The sequence below is a fragment of the Leptidea sinapis genome, chromosome Z (assembly GCF_905404315.1).
Source record: "Leptidea sinapis chromosome Z, ilLepSina1.1, whole genome shotgun sequence".
NCBI classification, from domain to species: domain Eukaryota; kingdom Metazoa; phylum Arthropoda; class Insecta; order Lepidoptera; family Pieridae; genus Leptidea; species Leptidea sinapis.
In genome coordinates this window covers 10,749,364-10,773,605 of record NC_066312.1, presented here as the reverse complement: position 1 = coordinate 10,773,605, position 24,242 = coordinate 10,749,364, and the positions used below count along the sequence as shown (strand labels likewise).

General features: G+C 35.1%; 1 protein-coding gene across 2 annotated transcripts; it reads left to right on the top strand.

The window, feature by feature from the left end:
- Nucleotides 1-1,364: 1,364 nt before the first annotated feature.
- On the top strand, nucleotides 1,365-23,898 carry LOC126979057 (proton-coupled amino acid transporter-like protein CG1139). Of its 2 annotated transcripts, none has more exons than XM_050828244.1 (9): nucleotides 1,365-1,672; nucleotides 10,598-10,705; nucleotides 11,645-11,704; nucleotides 13,806-13,956; nucleotides 14,628-14,834; nucleotides 16,090-16,365; nucleotides 17,791-17,966; nucleotides 19,797-19,978; nucleotides 21,220-23,898. In XM_050828244.1, the coding sequence occupies exons 2-9, from the start codon at nucleotides 10,632-10,634 to the stop codon at nucleotides 21,474-21,476; spliced, it is 1,383 nt and encodes a 460-aa protein (XP_050684201.1). In that variant the 5' UTR covers nucleotides 1,365-1,672; nucleotides 10,598-10,631; the 3' UTR covers nucleotides 21,477-23,898. The 2 variants fall into 2 exon arrangements, with proteins under 2 accessions (XP_050684201.1, XP_050684199.1); XM_050828242.1 differs by lacking the exon at nucleotides 1,365-1,672 and adding an exon at nucleotides 6,300-6,504.
- The last annotated feature ends 344 nt before the right edge of the window (nucleotides 23,899-24,242 follow it).

Below are 24,242 nucleotides of genomic sequence, written 5' to 3'. Positions count from 1 at the left end.
ATAATAAAAGTACTGGTAACACACTCATAGACTACTTCTATACATATACATAATGCTCGTCATATAAAAACAAAGTCGAAATATGGAACATGCCAAAAATTACACCATATTAAGCTTCGTATGATATACCTATACATTGCCCCATTTGCTCCAGTTGTTTGAAATATTCTTGGTCAATATGCAGCAATGCAAACCATTGATTCAGTTTAGGTCCGATTCGGACAGTGACAGTTGACACATAACCTTAGTTGTTAAGGAGAAAAGTGTGCCTTAAATTGCCTTTAAGCAGACCTTAGCCGTTCAATGATGTATCCATGTGTATAGAACGTCATTGAACTACCGACTAAAAATTGATAATTTATAAGTTTTAGAGTTCAGTGCTTTCTTTCTTTGGGAACAAGTGATTGAAGATCTAAAGGCGATACTTATACATGAAATCTTTGATGTTTAGCTGGTGACCTTACGCTTAATGCGACACCACAACAATTAAATTATTTCATTGTGATAAATCGTTTAGGAGACAGATTTTGTAGGCTTTGAAACTGAGCTCGTTTTGAGCATCAATAGGACAATGGTTCGCAAATTTAACCGTGCCAGAAATGTCTGTGCAATTAGGGTAGTCAAAGAAATACGCTAAAATGCCATTTTGCCTCTCAGATTGTGATCCCCAAAAAACGTTGGTTAAATCCGAAAAAGAAACTAAAAATCATGTAAAACTATTCAAATATATCGTCATCATTGTCCTCTTCATTTAGATGTGTGGCGTTCCTCTTCAGTGCGGCTTTAATGGACCTTCCTGACACCTTTAAATATCTTTTGGAATGAGCTTTCCGGGAAGGTGTTTTCAGGACGATACTCCATGGGAACACCTTCCCAAAAGACAGGGTAAACTCCTCATTCCTCTGACGTTGCATCAGAATGTGGGCGGCGGTGATCATTTAAAAACAGGTGACCCGTGCGCTCATCTCTTCTCCTCTTCCATAACAAAAAGTGTGTAATACGACAAGGGAATACAATACCATCTATCCAGATTATACTATATTTAACTATAAGCGTAATTCTAATATAAAGAAATAAAAGATACTATAAACTATATAAGTATAAGAAACTATATAAAATGATATGATAAAACTATATGAAAGTATAATCGATGATAAAGTATTGCTAATAATATATGTTAAATATTAAAATAGATGTACTTAAAAGTTGTTTTAGTATTATCACAGAGTAGGTGAATCAAACGTGGTGTTCCAAAAAAATAGGATTATGTAAGCTAGTGTATTTGGGTCGTTCAAGGCGGGCGGCGTGGAAAGGGAAACGAAGCGACGTGAGGGCGGTTACTGGGCGCTCTAGTGTTGGCTGGAGACTGCTCTACGCTGAACGGATGCGACACTGCGACACTGCAACATTGCGACATCGCGACACGCGTCACCAACGCGATTACGATTGCAAAACAATTATGTTTACAACTGCTTTTAGTTGAACACTGTTACAGTTCACTAAATTAATCCCAATACACTAAGTCATACTGATGACGGACGGGAAAAGTTTTTTAATAAGTTGAGCTAGAGCTAACCAGTTTGTGTTTTGTGCTATCGATTTATTAAGCATATGATGAATTAATTCTGCAGTATTCTTGTAGAAGTCCCCGTGAGGTCATTGCTGGTATTTGGTAAGTGGTGTAACTATTAATAAGACACAGGCAGGTAGGAAATAAAATATTCCATAAATATGCAATAATTTCAAATATCAGTTGTTTCACTTTATACAATCCAGTTGGTGCTAATCTGTTACATTGTATAGTGTATTATTCAACATGTCATGACATGTTATTTTGACTTTAGTAATATCATTGGCAAAAGTCAAAAGTTAGGATGCCGGGAACTTTGGAGTACTTGCGCAGTACAATATATTGAGAATCAGAAAGTAATTCAAATTCGATATTTTTGTTGATATGAAATGAATTATTGAAAGTCAACTACCATTCGGAAATGAATGCCTCAGACCTGAGAAGAACGGTCGCAACAAAAACTACGGGAAACTTATTTCTTTTTAAATTAAATACCGATGCACTTAAATTTATAATTTAGTTAATAAATTTATTTAATAGCCTGACGGCAGTTACTCAATTCCCAATCATTAAGAATGTTATAGTTACACTTGCAACATAAACGTGTTTTAACAATTCTTAATATATGATTTTTGAATATTTTCTGGGATCTTGTTGTGAAAGCATATACATCGCCCCTCGAAATAATTACTAACTCGACTTGCGGAGTAGTATGCTTTAGAGTGTTTATTTGTTCCTGGTGTTAACATTATGGTTATGACAGTTTCTAGAAAATTCACTTATGTGCCGCCACCTATACTTTTTCGTATCACTAAACTTATTAAGAGAACATTCCTAGCCTTTGATAAAGTTGTACAGGAGCACCCATTTTATTCGATCTGAAAATACCGGCTAATGGTATTTTTTACGTGAAATATATTTCTTGAGAACGTCTCAGTGAATGAACGGTATAGTTTTTAGTGTGTGGTTCTTGAATTCATTAGTAGGGGACATTCTCAAGTATCGTGCAGTCATATTTAGGGTTAAGAATGTTTTTTACGACAATTTGACACTTTTATAGTTTCATGAACTCAATAGTTAGATAATAAGAGTAATAAATACTTATTGTATTGTGATTAATAGTAGTCACAGTACAAAGAGTATTTATTACTCTTTAATTGGGTCGAACTTGTTATCAAAGAGGATGTAAATACTACGTAATGAAAGGCGGGAATGCCTAAGTAAAAATTGAAATTTAGTGTAGTATGAAACTTGCAGTGATTTGACATAAGTTTGAAATAGTCTGTACAATTTTATGGAGACGAAGTATAATCCGGCTAGGTTGGAAAGCGAACAGTTGCTTATAGCGTAGAGGATCTCGTGGACTGCACATTTCACTGCTTGTAATCGTTTATATAGATAGTTAGTTTCATTTACCAACGCAATTCGATCACAGCATGCTACACATATGGAAGGGTTAAACAGCACTCTATAAGTCCACTTCAGGGCCGTGGCCCAGGATGTGACAGGAACGTTAAATATCAAAGCATACATTGTAAATAGCTTGAACACACTAGTTTCGGTACCGGCAATGGAGCTTCATTCGTCTTTGCCGGCGCTGTGACAACTGAAAGCCGATGCGAAGTACACGAGCTATTGATACTTTATTTGTAGTTTATTGACTCTGGTAAACATGAGTGATGAGTTATAAGATTAGAGACTGAACACCCAGAAAGTCTTTACCACACTAGTCACTTTAAACCACTCCATACCATTCAATAACATCACATTTTAACCATAGCAATACCAATTACGGTTTTCAAGGAGCTTTTCTTCCTCGTACTACGAAGCTGTGGAATGAGCTTCCCTGTGCGGTGTTTCCGGGACGATACGACATGGGTACCTTCAAGAAAAGCGCGTACACCTTCCTTAAAGGCCGGCAACGCTCTTGTGATTCCTCTGGTGTTGCAAGAGAGTGTGGGCGGCGGTGATCACTTAACACCAGGTGACCCGTACGCTCATTTGTCTTCCTATTCCATAAAAAAAAACAATGAAAGATTCGCTGTTAAATAAAGCCATGACGTTTTTTCATGTTAATTTCAACAAACAACACCGAGGCTATAATCAAAAACGAAAATAATATTAATTGACTGAACATCATTTTTTTTAAGAAAATCAGGGACGAGACGAGCAGGACGTTTAGCTGATGGTAATTGATACGCCCTGCCCATTACAATATATTATTGAAGAACTAGATAGGCACTTCAACTGCGCTCGTCACCTTTAGACATAAGATGTCAAGTCTCATTTGCCCAGTAATTTCACTAGCTACGGCGCCATTCATACTGAAACAGTAATTCACCTCAGAAAAAGGGGACGTTGTGGTACCCATTATCTAGCCGGCATCTAGTGCAAAGTCCCACTGGTCTACATCATAGTTCGAGTCTGTTCATATCCCGGTCAAATTGACCGATTTGTGTAAACATCTACTCATAGCACACGGTCTCGCCACGGGTATGCTCCTGTCGCGTCCAGAGCACGGCCATGATGTGTGGGAATACAGCTTAATTTGTTCCTACACATTAATCTGAATCCTGAGCCTATTTTTATCTATACAGTATACTTAGACTTTACTCAGACTTTACTGACGTAAAATATAGTTGAGTGTGAGAAAACGCGAACTTGAATTTTGCATTGGGCTGTCTTAGCTTTTGCTCAGCTTAATTTCAGCTGTATTTGACAGCTATATGACTATAAAATGGAAATGAAAGAATTATGCTAAGCTAACACTTAGCTAAGTTTTACGGAAGTAGAGTATGAGCTAAGACTAAGTAAGCTCTGTAGCTCTCTCAGCCTAAGGGAACAATAGTTTAAGACGCCCTGCCATTACAATGCAGTGCCGCTCAGGATTCTTAAAAAGCTCAAAAATTCTGAGCGGCACTATAATTGCGCTCGTCACTTTGAAACATATTATGATGTGAAGTCTCATTTGCCTAGTAATTTCGAGACCGAAACACAGTAATGTTTTTACATTACTGATTCACGGCAGAAATAGGCGCCGTCTACGCTTTTTCGCTTTCAATTCACAGATTAATCTGACGATAATAATTGTAAAAAACTACATTAAGTTGGTCACTAATATTATCACGTGAACCCAATAAGAATAATATATTATAACATTAAAAGAATTTAAAACAGTTGAAACTGTCTTATCGCTTGAAGCTCATAGTTCAATAAAGTGATTGACCTTCTTAAATCATGGTTAGTATAACAATTATTTATATTTATGAAGAAAATTTGTTCACAACAGTTGTGCCACCAATGAGTAAGTTAATCGTAGCCCACGTAAAGAACAATGATAGAAACAGACAGTTTATGAATTCCTCGGTTGTATTCTCTTGATGCATTCTTCTATAGTCAGTCTCCTGTACAGGCCCGTACGCTTTCTATTATCTTAATTAAATCCAAATGTATCATTGTGTAACATCTAGGTAACTTAAATATATTTCACTTATGACTATCAGGTTCATTTGTGGAAATAAGGTAATATTTTCAAACTCCGAATCAAATTATAAATAATTTTTAAAACCATTAGATTGAATATTTTATCATTACTCAATTTTTGGCAATAAAATCTGTGCCAGGCTTAGAATATCTCAATATTCTAAGGTGCTAGAAGTCTTGTGTAGTGAGCGAAATACACCATCGGGTGTAATTATAGCCTAAACACATGATCGGACTTGGTACGGCCGAACCATCTGCTTCAGTCGCGGTCTAGTAGCGGACTATATTCGATGGTATGTTTCATTGTCCATCGCACCAAATTATTGTTATGACCATCCGGACCGTACTGAGTATGTACGACTCGGTTACAGATTCTTAAAAGTTATTGTGTGTATATATATGTATGGATATATACATATTTATTTATGTATAATCGCTTACAAGATGCTCAAAGAATACCTTTATTTATTTATGGTGTATGTGGATGATGCAGCTACTGTACTCAATAAATTTTGTATTAATTTACATTTACTTTTTTGACTTACTCGTGTAAGACATTGACTATTTGACGTTTGAGTGTATTTGTTGTATTATTTTACATTTTACATATCATATTGTAATTGAAATGATTTGTAAATCGATGTAAATGTAAATCTTGATATAAAAGAGTGGCAATGAGTTTCTTGCTATTTCTTCTCATTAGCTCAACCCTTTACGAAGTAGCGGTAGATTCAATAGAATTTTTTTTTGGCATTCATTAGTTTCATTTTCGTGACCTACGTGAATAAACTGATTTTGATTTGATTTGATTTGATATGACGTCGGACCAATTGGTGCGAGGCGCCGATTGCCGTACCAAATCTGACCATGTGTTTAGTCTGTTAGGGATACCCTATATTTAAATTAAGCTAAACCTTTACAACCAACGTTTTGTATTCGCTTTCATCATATTAATTTACCACAATCATAAAACATTATATTCATTTCACCAACAATATTGTTTCCTGTTAGTAGTAGGTAATTTAAACATTAGTTTACTAATGTCTGTTCTTTAAAATACCCTAATTTAACGTTAAGCTCATGGGTGCCATAGTCCTGTATTGCTGTGAAATTGGGGCTGTGGGGTAACATAGATATGAGCACACCAATTGTTCGTAATTGATTGTCTTAGTGTTTGTATCGTTCATATGTGTGCTGTAATTGAAGCGGTAGTAATACAGTTGGTGGGTGTGAGTGCAAGATCAAAGATTTCAGGAGTCGACCAGTTGACTGGTGGACAGCGTACAGTGACTAGTCGGCCGCGAAGTTAAAAATACAATGTTGCGTATTATTTTTCATTAAATATTCGTCAAATAAATGAACGTGCGTTTCATCCTTAGATTGCTTTAGTCGTTCCAAAATATAATCGCAGAACATCCAAGAGTTGGCATTATCACCTCATTGGTCTCCTGGTAAGTAGACAATCATACAATTTTTTTCGTCCTACTCATATCCATGCATGGGTAATGTACTGAGAGTTACCGGAAATTATCATTTCTCCACAATTGACCGTATTTCAACAATGAAATGACGATTGAATATACGAGGTAATTTGTAAGGTAGTTACAGACAAGAGGACTTTTCTGTCTACATAATATTGGTATCCCATAATAACTCTTATTGAGAGAATAGACACACGGCGACTATAGGACCTTGAACTAATATAACAACGGAAGAAAAGCGCTCCGCGAACAAAATTACATAGATATTGAGGTTATAGTCGAATACAGTGAGTGATGAACTGTGTTTATATTATACGAAATATATGCTATACTAGCTGACCCGACAGACGTTGTTCTGTATATAATAAATAAAATAATGTTTTTATATGAATTTGTCAACAATATATCAACAATTACTTCGTAAAATATGCACCCTGCTGTCGTAATGAAATTGTTTCACAGCAGAACTGTCAAACCGTGCGTCAATAAGTTCTCTCATAGAAATTATGTATCTATATATATATATACATCAAAGGAAAAACAAATTTGTTGTTTTTATTTAATTTAGCAGCATTTTCCTATTTATTCATTTTCATATTCATATTTATTTAAACCTTCTCTGGACTTCCACAAATAATTCAAGACCAAAATTAGCCAAATCGGTCCAGCCGTTCTCGAGTTTTAGCGAGACTAACGAACAGCAATTCATTTTTATATATATAGATGACTAAGTACGCGCTATCCACTAAGTACGCGACAAGCAGTGAGTGAGATTTAGTTAGAAAGAGATAACATACTTATCAATTGAAACTCAAAATCATAAGAAAATGTTCATAATTGTAACCTACTCTGCGCTATTTTAAATACATTAAATACAGTTGATATTTGATGTGTATTGCGTCTTTCGTTTTGTTCTCATCACTCGGTTTTATATGAAACTAGTGGACCCAACAGACGTTGTCCTGTCGGAAATTTCGGACACACGTCTTAAATATGAAAAATCGGTCCAGCCGTTAGGAGTAGTCCACTAAAATACACCATGGACGGAATTGAGAATCTAAACCAATCTCAAATACACTGGAACACACAAAAATATCATCAAAATCGGTCTAGCCGTTTTGGAGGTAGTTCAATTGTGAATGTAAACCATTCTTGAATCCACCCGAAGACACACATCAATCTCAAATTCACTGGAACACACAAAAATCTCATTAAAATCGGTCCAGCCGGTCAGGAGGTAGTTCAATTGTGAATCTAAACCATTCTCGAATCCACCTGAAGACACACAGAAAGTTTCAATAAAATTGGTCCAGCCGTCTAGGAGGAGTTCAGTGACATACACACGCACACAACAATTATATATATAAAGATATAATTTTTAATTTGTCATCAGTATTAATTAAATATGAAAAATCGGTCCAGCCGTTAGGAGTAGTCCACTAAAATACACCATGGACGGAATTGAGAATCTAAACCAATCTCAAATACACTGGAACACACAAAAATATCATCAAAATCGGTCTAGCCGTTTTGGAGGTAGTTCAATTGTGAATGTAAACCATTCTTGAATCCATCCTCATTTAATTTAGTAATATACGAAATTCATAGCCCATAGCGACCCTCAGGTACTTATTATTGAAATAAAATATACTATATAATGTAGTTATAGATCAATAAATTGATCTAATTTTTATCAATTTAGTGCGGCAATTTTTAAACTTAAAGCGCCATTTGACAACACGAGTAAACCTAAAAGTGACAAAAATCGAAAAACTGGATTTATTTCGCTATATTGTAAAGATCAAATTTTATATAGAGTTTTCATGTTTAGAGCATTTCAAAATTTGTATCAAGCACTTCTTTTAATATTCTTAATTCAATTATAAGTCCACATCATTTCTATTTGCTTTCATTACTACCTGCACACTGCTTTACGTTGTAAATTAAATAAGTTAAAAATAAATTTAAAATTAAGGTAGATATTATCAATTAAAGTCATACCACGCACCTTGTTTTTCAAACGCTCTTTACCTGAGGGAAACTTTAAATTAAACTTTAAATTTGGAAAACGGCTTAAATTACTCAGATACACAAAAAAGGCCCCAAAGATATAGAAACAAATTATAGACCTATCTCTAAATTATGTTTATTTGACAAAATTTTAGAGAGAGTTGTTTATAAGCACTTAAATGATTGTTTAAGACACACTTTTTGCTCAGAGCAGCATTATTTTTCGAAAGGACGATCCACTGTTTCAAAGCTTATTATTTGTAGCGACAATCTGGCTGCCCATATGTGTTAATTATTATTACCTTCTCAAGTTAATGTCATATATACCGACAAGTAAATGTTTCGATAGAATTGACCACGTACTACTATTGCGATTGTTGCAGTCAGTTCAGTAGGTATACGTTAATAACCTGTACAGATGGTTTACATCATACGCATCGTCAACAATGCTGTTACCATCAGGAGTTCCTCCAGGATCACTTCTAAGCCCCCTTTTCTTTAATATATTTAGAAACGATATTTCTTAATGCTTTCTTAATAACAATTATATTATATGCTGACGATATGAAGATAATAACTACTATCAGATCACTTGAATTTGCACAACACCTTCAGGATGATCTCGATAGATTTGAACATTATTGTTTAGAAAATAAATTAGATTTAAACGTCAAACAATGTTATATAACTTCATATACTAGAAAATCTATTCTCATTTCATTCAATTGTAAAGTAAAGAATTCGTTACTAAAAAGGATCTACTCAATTCGGAAAATCATAAATTAAAATAAATATAAAATAGAGAATTGATAAAAATTTACTTACGTACTTAGCCTCTTGATTGGCCCATTGTGCTTGTGACTTACGTCTTCTTACCAACCAGCTTATACCTTTTCGTATTCCTACAGGCATGGCAGCAGGATGTGGTGCTGTAGATCGGAGGGTTAATGCGCGTTGTTTGGCCACACTCCTGTACTCTGTAAACACGTGTACTCGCATCATTCCTTCCTCCATGCATCCTTTGCATACAGGACGGTCTGTCAATGGGAGGCTCACACGCTTTGCATACGATGCGACTAGATAATGGGTACCACAATGGCACCTATTTCTGCTGTAAAGCAGTAATGTGTATGATCGTGTTTCGGTCTGAAGGTCGACGTAGCTAGTGAAATTACTGGGCAAATGAGACAACATCTTATTTTCCAAGGCGACGAGCAATTGTAGTGTCGTTAATTTTTTTTCGGTTTCTCAAGAATCCTGACCGGCACCGTATTGTTGTTATGCAGGGCGTAACAATTACCATCAGCTAAACGTCCTGCTCGTCTCAAAAAAACCTATCATACCAACCTAATAGATGTTTTTTTAAAAGATAGTGACCGATATCAGCACCTACTTACTATATTGAGTATAATATCCGTGTTTAGTCTGATCAGGTTGCGGGTGAACCTCATGACGCCGGATTGCCTGCATTTTTGTTTGCCTGCATCCTTTACTATTTATCCATGCTGCTAAGTTGGCTTCTTCCTAATACTATATAGCCTCGGATATCTTGTATTGTATATGGATGTATCATCTGGAGCATCATTTCCTAGTCAGTTGCTAAGTCATTTGATCCATTATATAGTTACTCGGTTCGTGTTGCAATGGTTTGAAATGCGTTCTGTTATTCTAGTTAATAGTAGAGATTTAGGTGTGGTTTATAGCACTTGAAGTGTAGATATTTTCATTCGAGAAGACTCTGTGTCCAGCACCGCGTGTGATTTTTGATCCGTCTGTGTGTATAACAGAAATTATGGCAAATATGGATGGCAGTGTTGGAAATTAATTTTTCAAACAAATCAGGGATATACTGGAAATATTTCGTAATTAACGCTAAAATTTAACACATAAAAGGCTCCAAGTGCCTTGTGTGCTTGTTGTTTTCTCTGCAAGGTTCATTATAGGAGTCAGTTGTATTTTTGTATTTACTTAAAAAAAAACATTTTTCATTTGTATTTCCACTTGTTTTTGTTTTTAGCATGTATGTCGTTAATATTAATTATATCATTAACAGATACAGTGCAGAGCTGTGCTGATCAGCGTGGATCATGGCTGACTCTCCCGTTGATTCGATCAATCTAAACAATATCCCTGCAACGTCACTATCGGATAATGAACCCGGGTTTGTTAAATTTTTAATAAAGCTACACATAAAGTACACATCTAATTAAAAAAGTTTTCAAAGGATTAAAATCTCAAAACAATATCTTGAACTAACGTAATAATTAGAATAAAGCCGCCTGAAGGCTTTTGGGAAAAGTTTTAAGCGCTGTTTATTGCCTCTATAGGACTTTGGCAAAATCGACTCAGTGTCTTCTCTTTGTGCCATTTTGTATCCATTTATTTATCTTTTAATTCCAATGGCTTGACATACCTTTCTCGGGATAAACATATTCTCTGTTGGTAATGTTTTGGTGGGCAAAAGAGAAGAGATTGCTGCCAAGAATTTTAAAAATAATTAATAATTTATCAAACGTCTGGGATTCAATAATTTCAAAACTGCAGATACCATAAAAGAAGAAGTCACTGTTAGGCAACTTTGCCAAAAAAACACGTCTGCAACAAATACAACTAATGCAATAAATGGCGCTAAGTTTTAATCCTGTGAAAAGTGTTTTATTTAATCTATTTATTTTAGCTGGTATAATAAATATATGTACTTCCGTTTGTACTTATGGAAACTATTAAGCTGTTAAAAAAAAACAAGATCTTTAGGTGAGATCTTTATCTATTAACCACATACCAATCTATCCATCCATTTTCTTATTTATACCATTTATATTCAAAAGAAGTTACGTTGCCAGCAATATTTGATTTATTGTTTTTCAGGCGTCAAGCTTGATAGTGATTCAAACAATTTGTTTTTAATATTACTGTCTGCATTAATTTGATACCAGCGAAGTCAGTCCGGATATAGAGTTTTTATTTATACAAACTTTAATAAATATTTAATTTCATAAATCTTAGAAATTATATCTAGAGAGGCTTCCTAGTAAGTAGTCAATGACACTATTCATTTGTAGGTACTTTTCTTTCATAATAATTTTTTTTTATTTTTCAGCCACCAGTATCACGTTAGCTATGATCCCCATGAACATCGAAGAGTACGTAACCCTACCAAGTAAGTAACCAATACTACTTTAATACTATATACCGAAAATCAATCAATCAATGAGCCTTTTATGTTGAACTGAACTGAATAAAACTTTATTCAAATAGGCTTAAATTAAGCTCTTATAAAGAAGCACAACAAATATTTCTTTTAAATTACTGAATTTACCATATGTTCGGTAAAAAGATGTGCTCGCGAGAAGAACATAAAAGAAAATCCACGGCAACTCTATTCAATCAAGTAGAGTATTTTACAATGGCTATTATACATAATTCATTAGTTTGTAAGGTGCTGCATCCAATGTATGAGTCTTGTTTAAATAATGTAAAATGTTTCATGAAATATAATAAAGAATTAAATGTATTAATATAAATTATCGTATATTGGATGCATCAATCTTTAGAGATTGAACTCATTGTTTGTGTGAGGATGCTTCGTGAATATGATGGTCGTGATTACTGTCACAATTAGTAATTACATCTCACAAACAAAATGATTCATTAACTACAACAGATCGAACTGGCACTACAAGTATTTGCGTCCCTTCTTCTCTCTCGGAGCGCCATTTGTCTCCGAAGCAGTGTTAGAAGTGACATCAAAATGAATCCTAAAGGAATGAATGTTGAGAAAGTAAATGCCTTTTATGCCATTTTTAATTGCTGCCTTAATTATTATATTACTTTTAACAATGTTGTTCAGTTCAGTCTGCGTCTTGGCATACTGTTTTTTTATCTCTAGCAACCCAGTTCAGTTTCTTGCATGTTCTTCTAACGGGCTCAACTTTTAATGAACATATTTGTAGGGACAATTCAAAGGCGCTTAGAAAGCCTAATTGAATAAGGTTTATTTGATTTTGACTTGACTTTTTAAAGCAGTTAATAAGAATTTATTAATCAAAGGAATAAAATCCTATTGTATATTTTAAACGTGATCATTGTGCATATATTTTGACAACATAAGAACGCAGGTACATTTGCTTGAGTACATTCTAACGATGTCGCTCATATAGATGTAATCTAAAGGGTGTTTTTAAGGAATGTTGATTAGATATTTCAGTTATATGGAAACACGAGCTCAATTAGTGCATAATTGTCACTCCGCATATAACATCGCTCGACTAAGAGCCTGTCAAACTTGGAAAATAATTTTACTATTGTAAGTCTTTCACGAAAGTGAAGGAAAAACGAGCGCACGGGTCATCTGATATTAAGTTATCACCTTTGCCCAAACTCTTGCAACACTTGTGTTGGAGGAGGAGAGGTGTACACATCTTTTTCGAAGCTGAGGCACGAAACACCATGCAAGAACTCTCATTCCACAATACGTGGCTGAAAGTTGCCACACATCCAGATGATGAATATCTTGCGGCAGGAATCGTGTCCAACAGGTCTTCGGAATACTTTCCGTGATAAATGCGGACAAAAACACTGAAGCAACGTCTCTACGCAAACCAAATGATCGAGCCATTCATAAAGTACTAGGTCCCCAACAATATCAGCAGCTCTCCGTTACACGTGGTGAAACGGTTCGAGCTGATACTGGGGTACGCCAGACCAGTGCTGCGAAGCATACTGTATATACGGCTAGATGTGCGTCATATATAGAGCTGAAGTAGTAACGGCTTGAAGTATTAAAGACCAGTTTTTGGAAACCAATTTGGCTTTGCCTTCCAGGTGACTTTGGAATAATAACATGCAAATTTTTTGTTATTCAATTACTTGGGCTATGTCTGTGACTTTGGTTATCCTACGGATCACCTCATTTCTGATTCTATCTCGCAGGGGAACTCCGAGCATAGCCCTCTCCATTACCCTCTGAGCGACCATGAGTTTTCTCATCAGGCCCATAGTTAGCGACCACGCCTGTGTACCGTAATTTATCACTGGCAACACACACTGCTTGGAAACCTTGTCTTCAGACACTGTAGTATTTTATATATATTGTAATTTAAATGATTTTTACAAAGGTGATGCTGTAAATGTTGATTAAAGACAGCGGCAATGAGTTCTTGCCACTTCTTCTTCGAAGTTTCAACCCTTTCCGAAGTGGCGATAAACAAAAAGAAAAGAAACATTAGAATATTATGTTTAAGATATCAAACGTATTTCAGCAACATGGAAACACTGGTTCACTTGTTGAAGTGCAGCCTTGGTACAGGGATCCTTGCGATGCCGCAAGCGTTTGCGCGGGCTGGTCTCGTCACAGGGATCATCGCAACAGTTCTTGTCGGGATTCTTGTCACACATTGTCTTAAAATACTCGTAAGTAGATCATTGTATTTATTAAGGTGATTTGCGATTACTTTTTACACGTAAATTTTTCAATCGATGCGAAAGTATGCATAGTTCATAGCAAATTTATGATATATACGCGCCCAGTAACAACTACTATACCAATTTCTTTTTTTAAGACTTTCTGAAACTGTTACGGCCTCACTAATAAATTAGGTATAATGTTATACCTAAGACGAAACCAAGAATCTGCAAAATCTTTACCAATAGATATCTATCTAAAATTATCATTGTATTGACAGTGTTTTTAGCAATATATTTAACATTTTACATATTCTTGGTTAATTCTCAGGTACATTAAAGCAATCTTATTTGTAAGGCCGTGAGTTTCAGAAAGTCTGAAATATAACAAAATGGTATTGTAGTTACTGTCGCTTCTGTTATCTTTAGTAATTTATAAGAAAGTTTTGCAGAAATGGAAAAATACAAATTTGCTTATTTGTTTTGTTGTGGACATTAATTGTTGATACATGTGCATAGCGACAAGTAAATAATTTTGGTTCATGCGTCACATAGATAATGTGAAATAATAATAATGTGTTTACAGCAAGGAGAAAGTCTAGCTATAAGTTTTTAATGTATGTGTTTAGCAACAAATATGTCATGTTTGGTAGAGTTCTAACATTGAGTATGGTATACAGGTTCAATCCCAGTACGGAACGTGTGTTATGAAACAAGTGCCATTGCTGTCGTATCCTGAGTCTGCAAGTACGGCGCTACTCTCTGGGCCGCCTATGTTCCGCTCGTTGGCTCGACCTGCAGCCCTCGCCGTCGATATTTTCCTCGTTGTTTACCAGCTTGGAATCTGCTGTGTTTACATAGTCTTTATAGCAGATAACATTAAAAAGGTAAGGAAACGCCCATTTTGATCAAACACGCACAAAGTGAACTTACAAATCGCGTGTGTCAGACGTAACTTATCACGCATACTAAAGTTATAAACCTAGTCTATTTTCTTCGCTTGACTTGCAGCAAGAGTCTCTATCTAAATGTATAAAATATCTGAGGTTATGTTAGGTTGATTAAGTTAGGTTTGATTAAAAAAAAAACATGTGTGGGTACCGATTTCTGAGTTTATCTGGATTTTTTTTAATAAAATACGGGAAGAGAGGTGCAGGACGTTCAAGAAAAATATTTTTAGGGTTCCATGCCGTGTAAGAAAGGAGAACCCATATTTATGTGTTTATCGATTTGTTAAGTGTTTGTATTTCTTATTTCAACAGTTTTATATCACAAAGACAGTTTTATAAACAAAGAGGAAGTCTAGTTTGAATCCGTTGTAATAATTGTTCTGATGACGTTCGTGTGTGTGGGAAGGATCTATCCATGAGCGGATAGTGGGTACGCCTACAGTCTACATCATAACAACTAGGTAGTGTCTAGGGGTCATAACGCACTCAGACACAGCTTGTCAATTTCAATGAAGGGCACCGCGCTATGGCGACACAGAGACCGACCTATAAAGACCCCTCCTTTATTAACTGTTATTAATTGTAAACAATTTTAATATAAACTCATAGCTCATACCGCATAATAGATACATTATTGAACTGCATGTCACTGCCACATTTATGATGGTGACGGGTTGATCCTGTTACCAGGAAGTCGGCTTCGTGTTTTTTTTAAATTCTTTTATTATATATTTTTAATAAGTTATTTTTTTATATAATACCAAATAAAATGCTCGCGTTATGCCCATATTTATTTATGTGGATCGATGCATCTAGTGTACTCAATAACTCTTGCGTTTTTACTTATTAATTTACACTTTTTTGTCTTATTCGTGTAAGGCATTTAGTATTTCGAGTTTGAGTATTTTTATTGCATCAATTTGCATATGTTGTAATAAAATAAAAATTCATAATAATCTGTTTTGGAAATAGCAACTAGTCGGTACCCACACCTATAAATCTACGTACGTATCTAAGTACCTAAAGCCGTATTACTAAATAAGCAACCTTAGAGTTTCTTGCTCGTTCTTCTCTAAGGAAGTCTGCCTTCCGAATGAGCTGTATAAAAGATTACATAGTTATACTGAAATGTGATTTACCTATGAAATAAATTATATTTATTTGAGTGGTTGATCATGTTATACGTCCACAGATATGCGATCCTTACATGTCATCTACAATGCCTGTGGAGATATACATGGTGATAATTCTGGGTCCATTGGTTGGATTCAATTTGATACCCAGCCTGAAGGTGCTGGCTCCGTTCTCGGCTCTTGCAAACCTGATGACATTTGTGGGACTGGGTATCATCGTATATTTCCTGCTCACCGGTAAGAAGTCTGAAGAGCCACTAGATCTTTGGGGTTCACCGGCAACGTTTCCACTGTTCTTTGGGACCATTCTTTTTGCGCTGACTGCTGTAGGCGTTGTAAGTACCTTTATTATTCATTTCATTATTATTTTAAGCTCTTGAGGCTGTTCACTACACTTAAATAAACACTTAAGATATCTTATCCTCCAGGATATCAGCTCTCAATCAGCTTTCGTTAATTTTGTACTTTCGGATGAGAATAATATGAAAGGAATTATAAGTCAACCTTTATCACTCTGTACCTAGTTTGAGGTTAAATAAAATCAGTGACATAAAATTATTTAAAAACACAATTATAGCAATAAATGTACCACCACTGGTTGTGTGGCGTTCTACCACAGTGTGGTTTCGAACTAACTTTCTTCCACGTTCAATCAAGCTGTGGAATGAGCTTCCTTGTGCGGTGTTTCCAGGACGATATGACATTGGTACCTTCAAAAAAAGCGCATACACTTTATAAGGGCCCGGCAATTCTCTTGTGTATTCCTCAGGTGTTGCAAGATAATGTAGGTGGCGATGATCACTTAACATCAGGTGATGTATGTCAAGTATGTACGTACGCTAGTATGTCCTCTGTTTGATAAAAAAAATCCGAAATCAACACATGACATAATATTTTTTGAGTCGTTATTTTTATATGATATCGTCTTATGATCCACTTTGCTCTACAAATCAATAGAAGAACTTAGTTAGAACCTTAGTTAATAGCAATAACTTTAATATATAAACCGTGCTTCGCAAATTACGTTTAGTATTTTTTTGTAAGTTACTTTTGTCCATGTAAAGATAATGTAAACAGAACTTGATGACTATTAATTAAAATGTTAAGTTATATTGAACTATTTTAATATTTATATATAATAATTTTGTGTGACGTTGTTTTCCGCGCTAATCTACTGAACAGATTTTAATCAAATCTTGCACTGTGTGCAGTTTGATCCATCTTGAGAGATAGGATAGTTTGTATTTCTATTCGTGACCATGTATATATTTATATTTAAAATTTTATTTCTGTATGAATAATCTTATGAGTTAAATTTTTGAATGCACATTTTGACAGTTCTGCTAGTCACCGGTTCTAATGATTTGGTTGAAAATAAGTTAAAGAAATATCGGCTACCAAAGAGGATGTATATATTACGTAATAAGAGGCGGTACTGCCTATTTAAAAATGATAGAAATTTAGTTTACTATGAAACTTGCGGTCATTTAACATAAGTTTGAAATTTACAGAATGGCGATAGCCGACGAAGTATAATCCAGCTAAGTTTATAAGCAAGCAGTTGCTTAAAACATGTGTTTCCGTTTTTTACAAGATTATAGCCGTTTCATGCATGTTTCATACAATAGAGCGAATTGCTTTTTTCTTAGACTTAGCCAGTGATCCTTGTTTTCACAACAAACAGACTTCAAACACCCAAAGCTTTAACCTCAAGGATTTGTAATTATGTGATTTATTGAAGTAGATATTATTTTATCCAGGTTATAGCCATCGAGAACAATATGAAGACACCGAAAGCGTTTGTAAAGCCGTTCGGAGTTCTGAACGTCGGAATGACAATAATAGTGGTCCTGTACGTCGCAGTTGGTTCCATCGGATACCTCTACTGTGTCTCCGATTGTAGCGATTCAATTACACTAGACCTACCACAGGGACCGTAAGTCTCTTGTATTACCAACTTGAAGCTTATAGAACTTAGAGTGAAACTTTCGTTTAAAGAAAATGCTTAGTATACGGCCAGCAACATATTTCTTGACACCTGTTGTTGCGGATGTCCATGGGCGGTTGCCTCATCACTCCCCATCCCGCGAGGCTCTTGCCCGTTTGCCCTCTCTTATATAAAAAAAACTAGTAGTCAAATTTTCTCTTTTGCCAACTTTCTAACCAAGCTTTTCCAAACACTTGCATATTAAGAATAATTAATTACACTGTATTTTATATATAATAAGGGATAATGGGTTAAATGGATCAGTTAATGCAAAGTAATAACCAGTCACCGATGGACATCCGTAATACCAGTGGTCAAAAGATGCGTAACCGGACTTTGACTTCGGGTACCTATTCACATTGGTAGTCCCTAAGTCGTATCCATTCGGGAACTAACCAGGCAATGATTCCGTAAAGTGTAAGTCAATAAGAACTTCTAAATTAATAATGACATTTATTACGTATTAATTGAATATACTAAACGCACAACAGCGAAGAGCAGCTGACTGTCTTTCACCTCAGTGTGTCAGCCTAACCTATATTAGGTTAGGCTGACCCTACGGAAGGCCTAAGAAGGCCTTTTCAGCCTCAGTTTCATGGGTATAATTTGTAAAGAGTAATATAACAACAATATTAACAAAGTATTTTTTTGGAATAAATATACATAAAACGTACCTACAGATACTTCACGTTTATACGTGTATATAACAAATGATGTAGTCTAGCTCGTGAAAAACTGTAAAAGCAATTGCTTAGAATACCTACAAATTACGCCGCGTAGTATCACCACGCGTAGCATTTATTATTGCGTTGCTAAAGATATCAATATTAGGATTTCAAGACTCTTCTAGAAATGTATTAGGCAAATTAATATTTTAAAAAAGGTTTTCGCTTCTTCTCTATATTTGGACCCGAACTATAACATCGCACTCCCTCGGGAACTCTTAAAATTTTCGGGATACCAAAACAATGTCATTTTCATTATCCTTGACAACGTGCGTTTAAAAAAAGTTATGGTCTGAAAGCATAATAAATAAACAAACAAAATCAACTTCAAATTACAATAATAATAGTAAGTATGTCAACTGTCCTGAACCGTCACCTGTTTACTCGATAAGGTGCCATGTTGGTCAACTATTGCTAAAATATTTTAACAGTTTGCGAAGAAATCGAACCCAACAGTACAAAAACCCTCAGTTCAACAAGGTGCACTTATATATTGATATGGAAGAACAATAACTAACTTAAATATCCATAATGTATTGATTATTGAAATCGCGTGGAACAAAATTGAAGAACGATTGCTCGCACCTGGGTGCTCAAAATATGATGTCTAAAATTCTATTTCGACCTTTTTTTGAATAAGCGTGGACTCAGTAACCTTGTATTCAACTAATATTATTATTTTTTCTTATCTACTCGTCAGAATCATTGGTCATATATTAATTATCTCATCGACAATTTCCTCATCTTTATTTTTCTAATAGCTAGATACTTCGGTCAATAAAACATTCTAGGTATATTGAAATCCATACCTTGTTTCAATGAAATGCTCATTGCACTGGTAGTGAGCAAATTCTAAATACAGTACAGACTAACGAGCGTTATTGTAAAGCCACACCAAATTATAAATCCTACGTTTTAAAAAAATACTCCTTTATGCCTTCAAGCGTTACCTTAAAGTAGCCTCCTGTCGGTGAATTCGTCTAAAGTATAATAGCAGAAAAGTAAGTAAGTAAGAATCTAAAATAAGTAATAAATGAGGATATTATATTAACAGATTTGCATCAACCGTTATGGGTATGTTCGCTGTGGCAATATTCATCAGTTATGGACTGCAATGCTACGTTCCTGTGGAAGTTCTGTGGGAAGGGTACTTGCTGCCAAGGCTTGGACAATACAGTCCAGAGAAACAAAAATACTGGCAATATGGTTTGCGGGCTTCTCTCTGTATACTAACCTGTAAGTACCTGTTCATAAATCAAATCAAATCAAAATCACTTTATTCATGTAGGTCACGGAAATGACACATATGAATGTCAAAAAATTTATTTTTCAATTTGGATCTACCGCTACTTCGTAAAGAGTTCAGCTAATGAGAAAAAATAGCAAGAAGCTCATATATCTAATAATCAATCTTTTTTTTTTAGATCTAGCTAGATAGCTAGATCACTTTCTTTTTTTTATGGAATAGGAGGACAAACGAGCGTACGGGTCACCTGTTGTTAAGTGATCACCGCCGCCCACACTCTCTTGCAACTCCAGAGGAATCACAGGGGCGTTGCCGGCTTTTAAGGAAGGTGTACGCGCTTGTTTTGAAGGTATCTATGTCGTATCGTCCCGGAAACACCGCACAAGGAAGTTCATTCTACAGCTTTGTAGTACGTGGAAGAAAGCTCCTTGTAAACCGCACTGTGGAGGACCGCCACACATCCAGATTTCTCAGTGTTTTATTTAAAACACAAATTTGTAATTTGGATAAAACTATTAACCAATATTTTCAATTGCCGTAATAACCACCCAGTAAGAAAACTTCGTAATAACTTAAAACATTTTTTTTTAACTTTCTATCAAATGTACGTTTGCATAGCTCCTATATATCTCATTTGTCGTAATATTCTTTCACTAAACGACTTCTTCAACGAGCTACATCTAGGACCACCAATGTCTAATTTTTTCGATTTGGTTCGATCCCCGATTTGAATATATATTTAGGTTGTCGAGAAAGTTTCGTGGTCCGAATGGAAGCTAATTAAAGTGAATATTTTATTTGAAAATGGTGATATCTTGATACAATTATCCCATTATTTATTTTAACTAAGGAAGCATACGATATTTATTACATAAATCACTTTGCACTAGCAATAGTATTAGACTACTAATACCAAAGCATGCTGGTTGACTTAAAAATACTTCGATTTAATACTTTTAACACCTTAACTTGCCGTGAGATTTCTTAACTCTATCACGATACGACTCGTATCCAGCCGTTCAAAGAACACCGGGTCTTCGACAATTCGAGCAGCTCTGCGTTGCACGCGTTCATTTATGTGGAATACTCCATATGTTGCAATATCGTAAAGTAAGACACATGCGTGTTAAAATGCATGGATTACGAGCGACATATTAAATTTTACGATACGAGAAGTGCAATGAAAATGTACCTACGGATAATAATTCTAATTTCTTCTTAATTTTTACAGTTCTTCTGGCAGTGTCTATTCCTCGCCTGGGTCTCTTCATATCTCTCTTTGGAGCGCTCTGCCTGTCTGCGTTGGGGATCTGTTTTCCCGCTTTAATGGAAGCATGCCTCACGTTCCAGGAAACAAGAGGCCAGTCTCGTGGTCACATATATGTTAAGGATGCCTTTTTATTTATTATCGGTCTGGTAGGACTTGTAGCTGGAACTTATACAGCACTCATAAGTATAGTACGTTCCTTCCAACCATCTTCTCCTTGACGGAACTTAATGTTTGTAGATTATGTTATAGTTTTAGACGGCGCGCGCTTGAAATATTAGAATATTATTGCATCATAAAAATAAATAATGTACCGCCATCCATTCATTATCATTCTGTTAATTAATTTAAGACAACACTGTTTATAAAATAGATATGCTTGTTGATAGTTTTATGTCTTTATTTATTCCTTCCAATGGAAATACTAATGGCACGCCAAAAAGAATGCATATTACGAAATAATTACTCTCTCCGTATGTAGTCGAAATCAGATACAGCGAAATTTTGTAAATGCACAAATATAAAAAAAAGGTAGAGATAAGACATAGTAAATATATTTTATTATATAGTATTCAATTTGGCGATCAGATTAATGATGAATAAATGTTATGTATATGATGTATAATTTTATGTTATGTAGAATAATTCTTATTTATACCTAAATCTTATGTCGAACGTAAAGTGGGTGAGCGAATACATAAATCAGGATCAGTTTTGTTATATTTATGTACACAGATCTATCTGTATATTTGTAAACATGTATTTATCATTCCTATTTTTGCGTCAGTGTATTCCATTTCAATAATAGATAAGAAAATACAGCTTCGCCCCGCAACTGATATATTATATAACTACTTTCTTAGACATTGGATTTCGATCAAATTGAATAGAATGGATCATTCATTCTTGTCACTAAATCTCAGTTCGAAGAGATTTTGAACCATAGACTTAGAATATACTCACGTATAGACTGCCTGATAGCCCGATAATGCTTGACCAATTTTGATTTGTCAATGTATGCGTTAGCTACTAGTTTGATATTGGCCACGCTTGGCACGTCACTATTTCCGACTTGTCGATTAGAATTTCCAGAGTTCCAGTAACAATAGATTCGCTTTCCTTTTCTATCTGTCTGTATCTGCGTTCGAGATATTCTATCGCAAGTATATTGTATTTCTATGTTCTGAACAATGTAAAAACCCATCAATGAATCCAACATGAATGGCGGTACCTTTAGTACAAAATACATGACCATTTACTACTTTAGGACAAAATACTTTAGTAAAACAAAGTTTTATTTTTTCATGGCGGCCATTTTGAAATCCGCCATCTTGTTTTTTTATTTGTGGCCTTAGTGATAAGGCCTATTTCGTCTTTCTTTATGAGAATTTCAGTTGTCTTGCTATTACTATAAGTTAACATATTATAGTCAGACGGAATCAAAAAACAGCAAACTTCCACGCTGATAATACGTCTGATTGTTTCGCGATCTTGTGTTGTCGAATCTATGGACGGTCGATGGATCGCGAATGTTTTGACTTAGGTTCGTGTGCCAGAATATATCTCAAGAATCCGATTAGAAAACATCACGGATTATGTATTAAGATGTCTGGTTGAAAACGGGCCTAAAACCAGTTCTGAATTTCATTTTGATCACATGCCGATTATAGCAGATCTTATGGAGATTTTACATCGCTGGTAGGTAGCCACCTAAGGGATAGCGAGTTAGGACAAGTAAATGGCATAGTATATTATGATTTTTTCATGCTAAAAGCCATTCTGATATTATTACGTGTTAAATGGTTTATTACAGTGTATTTATTGCACAAGCATACTATTTCTTTATTATTTTTGAAAAGTATCAACAAATTAACCTGTGCTCGTACAAATATTAATAGTTACTAAAATTTCACATTAAATTAGTACAAAATTGAGTCCTATTTCCATTAAAATGTGTCTTACGACCGTTCCCAATATTTAGTCTATCTCCGATTGTGGCCTACTTGAGATAAAAATCGTAACTATCGTTGACTTTTCTGACCCAAAAAACTTACCGACGGTAACTCACTTTACCCGTACGCTGTCTGTCAATGGGTGGACGTATAGCTTGCCAGCGATAGAAGTTTGTATGGAAATTGCAATTCACGCGTCCCAATATAAGGCGATAAGAATGACTTATCGGGTACATTGGGACAGCTTGCGATTATTGACAGCTAATTACTGACAGAAGAAGGTAGTAATTTATCTCTATCTGTGGATAGTATATTGGGAACGGCCGTTAGTGATACACATATAGAGTAGAGTAAGCCTAACGTTGTATAAACTATTAATTTTTTTAAAGAAGTTTTAATAATATGTATATTAATAGAAAGCTATTGCTTTCTATCTTTTGTTATATCTTTTATAAAGGGTCTTAAATTATTGTTATACTTTTTGCTTCATATCGAGGCTATTAATCATGTCACCGCGTATGCTATATTTTAATACTTGCGATATTTAGATGAAAATAGACTGTAGACAAATTGAATTTAATAAATTTGAATGTACAATTTAAAATCGGCCTTTTATTGTTACTTTTTGAGAGTATATTAATTTTATTTTTATGACATTAGTTACGACTTGCAAATAAAAGTATATTGTTTAGTTTTTGAGTTTTATTTGTACGTCACTCAGCTACTTATATATTACTTTACTTCTATACACTGCTGGACAAAGGTCTCCCCCAAAGATCGCCATAACGATCGGTCCTGCGCTGCCCACATCCAACCTACTCCGGCGATCTTGACCAGATCGTGGGTTTATCTTTTGGAGTTGTCATTACAAAGTACTTATAATAATAAAGGAGAATGTATGCGTGTACGTATATTCACCTAATACTCGCAGCCCAATTGAAATGAAACCTTGCAGACAATTTAAGATTGACACTCTGATCAACATAGTTACGTTAGTGACCGATAGATGGCGCTGGTTGCAGTTATTGTTATGCC

Excerpts from the sequence above, each read along its gene's own strand:
- LOC126979057 (XM_050828244.1), top strand. The coding sequence starts at position 10,632 with ATGGCTGACTCTCCCGTTGATTCGATCAATCTAAACAATATCCCTGCA. Across the intron at positions 17,967-19,796 it reads CTAGACCTACCACAGGGACC|ATTTGCATCAACCGTTATGG; the intron begins GTAAGTCTCTTG and ends TTATATTAACAG. Across the intron at positions 19,979-21,219 it reads TTCTCTCTGTATACTAACCT|TTCTTCTGGCAGTGTCTATT; the intron begins GTAAGTACCTGT and ends TAATTTTTACAG.